Source organism: Ruditapes philippinarum, unplaced genomic scaffold, assembly GCF_026571515.1.
Source record: "Ruditapes philippinarum isolate M1 unplaced genomic scaffold, ASM2657151v2 ctg11156_1_1_1_1, whole genome shotgun sequence".
NCBI lineage: Eukaryota > Metazoa > Mollusca > Bivalvia > Venerida > Veneridae > Ruditapes > Ruditapes philippinarum.
Window position 1 is genome coordinate 577 of NW_026866944.1, and position 11,594 is coordinate 12,170.

General features: G+C 34.8%; 2 protein-coding genes across 2 annotated transcripts; both read right to left on the minus strand.

The window, feature by feature from the left end:
• Positions 1-405: 405 nt before the first annotated feature.
• LOC132734293 (uncharacterized) lies at positions 406-6,564 on the minus strand. The gene is made up of 3 exons (XM_060720997.1): positions 6,300-6,564; positions 4,359-4,553; positions 406-3,847 (listed from the first exon to the last, which is right to left on the minus strand). Exons 1-3 carry the CDS (start codon positions 6,332-6,334, stop codon positions 1,798-1,800), a joined length of 2,280 nt encoding a protein of 759 aa, XP_060576980.1. The 5' UTR covers positions 6,335-6,564; the 3' UTR covers positions 406-1,797.
• Positions 6,565-8,913: 2,349 nt separating this feature from the next.
• On the minus strand, positions 8,914-10,839 carry LOC132734294 (uncharacterized). The gene has a single exon (XM_060720998.1). It carries the CDS (start codon positions 10,621-10,623, stop codon positions 8,914-8,916), a length of 1,710 nt encoding a protein of 569 aa, XP_060576981.1. The 5' UTR covers positions 10,624-10,839.
• Between the last annotated feature and the right edge of the window lie 755 nt (positions 10,840-11,594).

Genomic DNA, 11,594 nt, shown 5'->3' on the forward strand with positions numbered 1-11,594 from the left:
TTTTGTTCGATCGATCGAACAAAATATATATTTTTGTTCGATCGATCGAACAAAATGTTTGTTATATGTATTTATTCAATGTTTTAAGTCAAATTTTTAATAAAATTGAATGAAAAAAAGAGTCACTTGTTCTTTTTTGTATTCGTATTTGTGAAAAATAACTCCAATATTTACACCCAAAAACCCTATTTTAAGGCTAAAAAGAGGGACTGATTGGACAATCCCTTTTTATTTTGGAACGAGATATATATATATATATATATATATATATATATATATATATATATATATATATATATATATATATATACAAAAAAATGAAAACAAGTGCCGGAAAAAAGTCACATATAAATAAAACAAAAAACACAGTCCATGAGTTAACTTATTTAATTATTTGCCTATATATATAAAAGCCAAACGACAGAGCGACATTACGACAAAGCGTAGCTAAACAAAGCGCCGTTTGGCGTGCTTTGCTAGCGATAGGACGACAAGACGACAACACGCCATTTGGCGCGTTTCGCTAGCGACAAGATGACAGGACGAAAAGCCAATAACGACAACGCAACGCGCAATGTTTACCGAATCAGCCTCTATAGTTTTCGTTTACATATGAAATCAGAGGTAAAAATACTTTCTCTATGGTGGCTGATTTGATACATTTTTGTGCGTCGTGTTGTTTATAGCGACAGCACGACAAAGCGCCAAACAGCGCGTTGTCGGACTTTCGTCTTGTCGTCCTGTCGCTAATGATATACGCCAAAAGGCGCGTTGCCGTGCGGTGTGTTGTGCGATGTCACATTGTCGCTCGGATCAAATAGAAGGATTGGCTATATGTATAAGTCAAACACAGGACGACCTCGCGACAACACGCCGTTTTAAGTGCTTCGCTAGCGACATGACGATAAAACGACAATGCAACAACGCGCCGTTTGGCATGTTTCACTAGCGACAAGACATTGTGAAACGGTTCAAATTAAAGGATTTGCTATCTGTATATATGTATAAGCCAAACGACAGGGCGACATCGCGGCAACGCACCGTTTGGCAAGTTTCGCTAGCGACAAGATGAAAAGGCAATAACGATATAGGTTGTGTTGTCGTTTTAGACAACGCAACGCGCAGTGTACCAAATCAGCCTCCATAGTTTTTGTTTACATATGAAATCAGATGTAAAAATACTTTCTATTTTCGTATTTAATCCAAGATGATTATGAATAGTCGACGGGGTACTCCGATTTATGCAAGCTACCATCCGCGGCCTTTAAATCATGTTTAAGCAGAACTCAACATTCTGTACATGAAAATGTGAAAATGTATTGAATTTATTATTTTGAAACATTTACGAGATGTTGTTTGTGTTATATTTGTAAAAAACTTACAAAATTTTGAAACAACGACATGATTATGACGGTGAAAACAAAGGACCAGCTTAAACATTCTGCTAAAAAAACATATCGTTATAAACGTTTCTAAAAATCCTTAGTTGTAAAACATGTTTTCTAAAAACGGAAAGTTAATTCTGCGTAATAATCATCAAATATTGCGTTTATCTGTTTTTAAAGGAACACATTCAAAAATTGAGAGGATCATAAAATTTTGCTCTCAACCTGCTGTAACCGGAAGTGATCAACTTTTGTCACCCGTCTGACAAGGCTCTATACTATAGCTCAATTTGTTTTGATATTGAAGTCCATCAAGCTGGTTCCACTCAAAGCAGGGCATATTCATTTCTGCAGGTAAAGAATAAATACATGCTACATAGTAGCAAAAGTTATAAAAGCTCTATGTAAAAGCTTATTTCCATAGACTTAATTTTGTAAGTTTCTTTTCTATGTTCAACTGATCGTCGGGAACATCCCGCGCTTCGTGTTTTTCGCAAGCCGTGATATTTGCTTTAACAAGTTTATTCTCCGGCTGCAGGTATTGCACTTGTTTAAAACACGCTGCTGCCTTTTTGAACTGATGCAGTTTCATCCGAGTATATCCTAGCAACGCTATGGACTGAGGATCTTTGATCTGTTTACAGAAGTCGCTGTACTGTTCTAAGCATTTCATCAAATCGTTCTTTTTCTTCAGCTTCATATAACATTCGCACGTAAGATACAGAGCATATGCACAAGACAATATTTCAAGACCATCTGTGGCTTCTATTTCCCTTTGGATGTATTCATCTGCAACGAGAGATTCCATGCAACCATAGAAATTGACACTTTCAGGTTTCTTTAATTCCTTTAGAACTACTTTTCTAAGCAACGGTAGGCTGTCTTCGTATTTCTTTGTTTTGCATAGAAAGCGGCCATAATCAACATATGTACCTATCCCACAATCCTGTTTACCGATCGCATCCTTAAATGCAGCGTCAGCTTTCTTCAGCGTGTCTTGCCGCTGATCTTCGAACACCTTTGATGCAGAGTGATACATACAACCCAGATGGTCATACAAATGAGATCCTTCTTTGTCGTTTGCAAATTTTTGTATCAACAGACGACACATTCTAATCGGGCGCCAAATCTCAAATGGAGGCAATTTTTCACTTAGTGAGATATTCTTTTGACTCAGTAGCTGAGGCAGATACTGGAGGTGTTTCTGAGCTTCAGAGTCTCCTTGAAGTGGTTTGATGAAATACTCAATTGCCTCTTCAAAGCCCGAGACTCCATGAGCAATTAATGATTGCACGTAGATGTGGATTTCTTCATAAGACTCCTCGTATGTCTCAAAGCCAGCGTCCAGGTAAAAGCTGCTACATAATTCGTCTGTGACAGTGAGCAGCGCTCTTACGGCTTTTTCTATTTCCTGCTTTTTGGAAAACTCCTCTGCGTTTAATATGAACGGTTTAAAAAGTTCATTAACATTACAATAGAAAGGGAAAATGTTAACAAAGGCACACGAGTCAGTGAGGTTCAACAGAAACTGCGCGGTGTTGTTTCGCACAGCAGAAATATCAGAATCTAACTGCATTAATTGTTCCTTTTCTAAATGACTTATTGTGTTATTTTTAGGAACGAAGTAGTCCGGTAGATTAGCATTCCGAACTCCATCTAATAAAGTGTCTAAAAGTTTGTTTACACATACAGCCTTGTTTGTTCTCCACACTTGAGGATCAGTTGTTTCACAGGTAAAATAAAGTACTGATTTCAGTTGACGCAAAGAAATAGCCTTCTTTTCTATACATTCCATACATAACAGGCAGAACACAATAAAGCACTGACGCTGAACCGAAGATATTGCTTCTTTATCAAGAGTCCGTTCCGCTTCAAAAAACGTAAACTCCCATTCTACATCCGGGTCTTCGCTTTTCGGATGTGCCCCGGGTGTCACGTGACATCCAGACGACTGGATCTTGTTTTCGATTCTTTTCCCAGGCCATCCAAAATTTCGACCACGTGTTCCCCACTCTGATGCAACTTCCGGCCAAGATGGATGCTTCAGAGCAAGTGCATATTCAACGTTGTCTGGCAGTTTTTTCCGTCGTGTTTTCATGATGGGTGTAGCTGAAATTGTCCGTGGGGTAAGTGATTCGTTATCTTCTGCTATCTGTGACTCTTCGTGTATTTGATTTTGTTTCCTCAAATAAGTTCTCGAAGAAGTACCACGTGAAGTTACTTCAGATTGCAGCATTGTTTTTGTTCGTTCTCGCGAGATTGCAGGGGCGCTTTTTGTCGGTCTCGATTGATTTTTTGCGTGAAGACATAAGTATCCTGGACGCATCTGATCGTAATTAGTAAGTATATCAATATCTTTTGCATTTTCGTCGTCTGGACCGACTGTCTCTTTCCCAACCATCATACAAACCACAGCATCATCAAATGTTGTCTTCTTAAATACGTTACCTTTGTTATCTTTTCTGAATAAATAAAATCCACAAAACATTAACCATTAGGTATAGAATCTTAAAATTGTTACAACTATGCATTGAAATAATAGGAGGAAAACCAACCTCTACCAATTTACATTTTGTAGATATTTTCTAGTTTTTATAAAGCTGTTATGGATTGAAGAAAAATCAAATTAAACTGATAAAACTAGATATCCTAATAAATACAACATGATGAATGAAGATTAGAGATTACAGGTAATCCTTGTTGAACGCTCAACAGCACGTATTGTTATTGAAATCCCAAACACATATAAATTTTGTCATACAAAACATGCCTCATTTGCTGATGTGAAATGTATATAAAAATCGCGAAAAAATGTACTAAAATCCGTTTAACAGATGTGATGAAAAATATAAGAGCTACCTAATTTCTATAAATTATACTGAATATGTAAAAACGGTCAGAATAACTGCTCTTATCATATGATAATAAACAGAATGTTTTTCAAGTAAAATTACAATGTATACATATACATACGTGAGCACTGTTGGAATCCGGTAACCGTCTGGGTACATGCCCGTGAACGTTGGATCATCAAATGGCTTTTGTCGTCTGACGTATCGTATGGGTACGAAAGTATGGAGAACGAATGATTCGTGTAAATACGGCACATTGCTAACTGGGTCAACGTCAGTGAGACTGACCTTGCTCGGGTCAAATGTCATCCCTTTGCTATCAAAAGAAAAATAAATATATATGTAAAAAGAATTCTTCAATCATCAGGGAGTAAAAATTGTGATAAGGATTCACAAGGAGTACTGAGCATCTAGATTTTATAATTCATAATGTAAATTGTTCAAAAGAATATCGCTACATAATAGTTAGGTCAGTCTGACCTTTATTGATCTACGTATTTATAAAAGATTACGATCAGAGCTGCATCAGTACTAAGGGTGTAGTACTTAAGTACCAGTACCAGTACTTGCCAAGTTATGCAGTACCATAACCAGTACCAGTACTAGATTTTAGCTCAGTACTGCAGTACCAGTACTTTTTTGGGGAAAGTAATTAAGTATCAGTACCAGTACTTGCAAAATCACTGCAGTACGTACTGCAGTACCAGTACCAGTAATGCAGCTCTGATTACGAACTATATGGCGGAAATCACCGAACTAGTCGGAAGGATGAAAAATACCAACTGCATCTTCTTAATTAACATTGCAATTTTTGACAAGTGGTGCAAAAGAAACCAATTACATGTACTTATTGAATATTGAAGGTTTCCATTGGCAAATCAACATTGTATACACCTTTCCACAGCAAGAAACTTTTAAGGTATTTTAAACGAGTACAATTTCATATATTCAAACGCTCTTGTTTAAAATTAAAAAGAAATACCTTTTTTGAAAATATATACATGAAAAAAAAAATGTTATTCCTATTTGGTATGAGGGACCTTAAGTACAGTTTTATGTATGAAAATATAACTTGTTAATTATTAATTATTACTTAAATTTGAATCTTTTTACTTTTTTTAAAATCTTAGTACATATTTTTAATTAATTGGAATATTTTGGTCCTTTCTGGAGGTGTGCTGCTTTAATGTATGAAGATTAGACACTGAAACACAGAACAAAAGACCTTCCTAAGTGATATTTGTATACACATTGTACGTGTTTATATTTCGTATGATACGATATACTTTATTTTAGCTGATTATTTTAAATCTATAGAAAACCGATCAATTCCAAATCAATTTGTGTACGCACTATACGTATAGTGTAGCAAATTTTAACGCGTTGTTTTATACACAGTCACAACGTACAAATGGTTTTAACTTGTTTTCCCTTGCGACATTGTACATAACTTAGTCTTAGATTGTGTTAGTAAAAAGAAAGAATTAATATTTCAAAGATAAATGATAATATAACTTACTAATTTCTGATGTTATTCCTAAATTATGACCGACTTCTTATGAGAGCAACCGCGCTTTTCCCTCCAGTGTTTTTAATGGATTGTTTAATGTTATACATGAGATGCCGTTTAAGTCCAAACGGCGAACATTTAATATTAAATCTTTTGAATGTAGTCGAACCGTGTAAGGTACATGAAAAGCGATTTTATATTAAAGTTTGATCGTATTTAATGGCAGCGGCGATACTTTATTCAAGTGTATTACAAACGAATATGTATGGTGGATCAGGATTTTGTACAAGGTGAAATAGATGAATAATTTATTGATAAGCAGTAATTGATCGATATTCCATCAGTTCATTAACTAACAAAAGTCGCATGTATTTACTCGGTTGCTATGGAGGGACACGGGTAGCGTCCTTTTGATACGTCACATTTACAGGGTATTTCAAATCCTCAATAAAGTAACAGATATTCTTAAAACTGTATTAAAATTGATAACACGGATTTTTTTTAATTGTGTACATTGTAAACTTTTGGAAGATATAAATAATACCGCCTTACCTGTTTTTGTCGAATCTAGAATTAGCTACCTCCATTTTGAATTCTGTTTTTGTTTACGTTACTCCAAGATTAAACAGTATCGACTCAAAATATGTAACGAAAGTTAAAACTCACTTTATACATACACGTGCATACATTTCATTTTCATGGTTCAGTTTAAGAAACCAATACTAGTATTCATAAGAAATGATTAATGTTTAATGTAAATGTGTACTTTTCTTACAGTTGTTGTGTTATGCACTGTATAGTATATTATTATATCGTGAACAAGTGTTAAAGATTTGACAGTGGCGGTCGTATTGGGCGATCATTTCATGAACTAAACGATTTTCAAAAATCGATTAAAACATGAATGTGAAATCGGATCTAGTTTAAACTTTAACGCGTATTGATCCATGTACACTGCTTTATAATAAAATACCGCACTTTAAAGGTATTCTTCCTACATTTTTATATACTATCGTTTTGGCGTACATTATAGATATTGATCTTTATTTAATTTAATTGGTTTTATTAGAGTTTATGATATAATAAAGACATACATCCTTTCGCAGAATTTTATCGTAATGTATTACGTAGTGGTGAATTTTCTTTAACATTAGGCAATCATTTACTATCAATGACTCTTGCATAAAAACTGCGCACGCAGATATATATTTACGAAGAAGAAAACGTGCATTAACGAACGCGGAATGATATTGCACGTTTTTTGATAAACGTGAATCAGGGTGCCATTTAAGGCCCCCGGTTAGCTTATTAGGTAGAGCGTTGGACTGTGAATCGGGTGACCCGAGTTCGATTCCCGGACGGTGCAGGTCACTTAAGTTGTGCTTGATCATGAAATCCTTTCTACGGTCATTCGCACTGTACCTCTGCTCGGGCAAGTACAGAAGTTTTTATTCCTTGCAAAAGTGAAGGCAACTAGTACTGGTAAACCGTTTGACAGCTTGCCCAGGAACAGTGCGGTGGCTGAACTGTGCTCTTGTAAATTCAATGTGGCTTTCTGCCGTGATTCGGAGTGAAAACTACCAATACCACACCACCACGGCCCTGTAGTTTCCGGTTTAATTGATGTCGTGCTAAACATGAAAAGAAATATGGTGGTAAATACTGCAAAGTCAGTAATTCATAACATGTAACATGTAAATTATTATTTGCAAAGCAAATATAAATTTTTGCTTTTCTTAAAATCTTAAAACATTTTTCTTGAGTTTGTTTTTCTTGAATAGTTTTCGGCTCATCTGGAGGCATGCAGCTTTAATGCACGAAAACTTGAGCATTAACCATTAACTATTGTACAAGCCGGTTATAAATAACGAAAACATGATGGTGTACGTATACCGATCATATTGGGTGTTAAATCACGGCTTTATAAGATTCCTGTCATTTTAACATCTATTCCCAAAATAATGTTAAATATGATGGCATTTCCCCCGACACCATATACATGTAATTATCGCATTAATTCAGGTTTTTTATTGTGTTAAATGCATCAAGCATTTTTTATATTTGTATGAAAACTATAAAAAATTGTTTGTATTTTCTTGGGTATTTCTTATCTCGTACACAAACTATTTACAGTTTCATGATTTTATAGTATTGTTGAATTGATATAGGAACTATCGTGTAATTTATCCAGTGCCTAAAGATTTAAAAAAATGATAACTAGTTGCTAAACCTTTTTATCTCATAATTAAGGCGATAATTATTTATCTCCTGTTACAAAGGCAATCTGATTAAGATATCTGATACATAAATAATTATGAATTCTAATGAACTTGACATTCTTTTCTGTTATGATGTCATTTCTTATATTACGACCTACATGATATCACTGGACTTTCCTTCCCACGAAAAGGTAGCCTTATCACTGGATTGTTTGCTTTGGCCAAGAAATAACAAACTATATTACATGTATATTCTATTTTAGAATACCGATTTTAGAATATAGGAGAGTGAATAACACAATAGTTTCAACGTAGTTAACAGTATATCCATAATGATGCAAACATTGTGTAGAGCAGTCCATAATGATGCAAACATTGTGTAGAGCAGTCAAATTGACATTGTTGTCAGATACATTATACATAAAAACTACAAAATACAAATATCATAATAGAAAAATGTGATAACAGATTACGAAATTCACAGACACCCAGTGGCTCAAAAATCTATTGGATTATAATTACATGTATTATGGTTTTTAACAGCACATAAATGAGTTTATTTTCATGTTGGAATAAAAAAAAAACACTTCTAGATCATTGTAAACAGTCTATAGTAATTATATATACAAAGTATTCAAGTGGTTTATTTTTAACTCATTTTATCAGGACCACTTGCGTGACTGTTAATTACCACGTGACTGTGACCGTACAAATAGTTAAAAGCACATTGGCACATGCTGCTTATACATTGTTTCATGAATTGAAATTCTTAATTTCATTATTTCAAAAAAATCAATAAATGTAAAACTCTGGATATATTAAGCTTTTCTACTTGATTGCTGCAAAGAATTTCAAATTGTCTGTGAAAGAACATGCGTCTTTCGCTGTTCACAAAATAAGGACAAAAACTCTATACTGAGATACAAAAATGCTCCAACGCTATTACATTACTTTAAGTCGTATTCTTTAATGTAGTTGCATTCTTTTGAGTGACGATGTTCACTGATAAACAATTTCCCCTGGTCTTCACAAATGAGAAGAGAAAATGGATCGAGCACATTTTGCACGCAGAGAGGTAAAAGTTCACTTTTACCAGATACAACAACTCCGATCTTGTCACTTATATCTGCATCACAAACAACAACATTTCCGCAGTTGGCGACTGTTAGGCCATATGGATATTTCATCTCCTTACTTTTAATTGTAGTTTTCAGATGCCCTGTCAGTGTAAATTGATGCACGGCGTTGTTCTCCCAGTCAGACACGTACATACTCTCATTATTGTTACTCAGAGATACACAACGTGGACAACCCAATATGCTTGTATCACTGACTTGATGAAGAATATGACCTTCCATATCTAATACCTGGACAGCAGCAGGTTTACTGAAAGTCAATGCCATTATACCGTTGTGATGATCTATTCCACAGCATCCTTCCCTGACTTGCAGACTGTGACTTATAGACAATCCATTTTGTGTATTTATAAACATGATTTTTCCCTTAACAGGTAAAGTTGTTGCAGCAGACGAGGAATTTATTGTAGTCACATCAGCTGGCCAATTCGCCAGTTTCAATGTTGATGTGATTTTACCCTCTTTATGATTTAATACTTTTAATGATCCATTTTTACTGTCTGCTAATAGAATTTCTGCTTCAGATATAATTGCCATTCCCGTAATAAAACAATCGTTTTCTGATTTTGTCTTTTTTCCTGATATTGTCTTTATGTCGATTTTCTTCACAAAATGTGTCTTTCTGTCAACGATGCTTTTTCTGCAACGTCCCGAGAATTTCTTCACTTGTCTATCAAGGTTTCCAAGGCACATGTTTTGCATTTTCAAATCCTTCAATTCTTTAGAAGGAGCAAATTTTAAAGTGGTAATTTGACTTTTAGATGAAATTTCTTCATTTATTTCATTACATCTTTGCAGTTTCTTTAGTATTTGTTTTGATGTAACAAATAAGTTATTGATATTGTCTGCAAACTGTTCCTTTTTTCTTTTAAATTGTTCGATTTCATCGTTTAATGCCACGCATCGACCTTGAATTGTTTGCTGTTTAGCGATATCGCTCGCACTGATCTTTTCAACTTCTTGTATAAGGTCTTTTTCTACCCTGTCAAGATAATTGTCCATCTCTTTACGAAACGTCTTGATTTCCTTCAAAATAGTTATCTTTATCTCATCCGCTGTTATCAGACTGCTTTTTAGTTCTTGTTTACATGAATCCAGGTTTTTCTGAAGGTGTTTAATTCTATGTTTGATTCGAACAAGATCATCACCGTTGTCATAGTTACAGGACACGTCTGAAACTAGTTGAACCTTGCAGGAAGTATGTTCAAGTACCATACAATCTCCACATCCAACACTATCGTGATCCTGACAATAAAACTTTACTATTTCATTCATATGAACATCACATAGTTCAGTGCACGGAGCACTTTGAGTGGACAGTACTGTCGGCATTTCATCCTTAGATTTGATCACGTGATTCTTTGTCCCCGCCAACTTCCGGTGAGCCTTGATACAAGATGAACATATAAACTCATTACAGTTTTCACAATAACCCTCTGCTTGTACAGTATCACCGTCACCTTTGCATGGCTGACATGATCTTATAATATCTGGTGATCCTCTACGTCCCGAAACTTCCATTTTGTCTATACACGTACCATTTTCATAAACAGTTTTCTCCTAAAAAAGTAGATTTGTCAACATTACGATATTGAATATCAAAATTCTATCTTTACATGGTATCCTTTGTATTTATAAAGTCCTGGAAAGCATAGAATTAAACGTAATTTTGTTGTGTGCACAAATATCGTAAAAATGAAGTCTATATTTTCCGAAAATCATGTAGTGACCAAGGAAGTAAAATAAATCTAGGTTAAGTGAGGGGAGATAAATCTTCGTGTTCATTATCATAAGTGCGTCCAACAATTATTTACAATGGGTTTAAATACTATTTACTTTTGAACATCATAAAAGTTTGGCTAATATCTGCATTTTTTTTTGGCTTTTTTGTAGAGACTTGTACATTTAGTGTTGTTTATTCTTGAATGGGGGAAGATCCCTGGAGAGAAATGAAAATAAAGCTAACATAAATTAAAGTTACGGTATGTATCTTATGAAGAAATATTTCAATGCCAGTATTGATTTTACGGCTGTAATCTATATTTTATGTGTTTTGCTGATACGAACAGATAAGATTAAATGTAAAATAATATTTACGTTTTTCATAAATATTTCAGACGTGTTATATTACATCGGTTTTAAGTGATTTTACCTGAAGATACGATACATTTCTTAAAAGAAACGGCTCACAAAAATGTTCATAAACGTTTAAACTAGTATTTTATTAATTTCAACGTCTTTCGTCATGTACACGAATTTCACATGTGTTTCCACTCGTCCAAGAAAAGTAATTTAAAACTCCCCATATGGTGGCTGATTTGTGACATTCGTGTTTTCGCCCCTCGAATCCAGGAATGGCGGGAGCGGGGAGAGAAAACGAACTTATTAGCGGGGTCGCAGAGCAAAATGAAATAAATAAAACTTCGCCCCGCGTTGGCGCGAAGCGAGACTTAAGAAATACACGGCTGGAGCGCGGATTAGCGTGTTTTCAC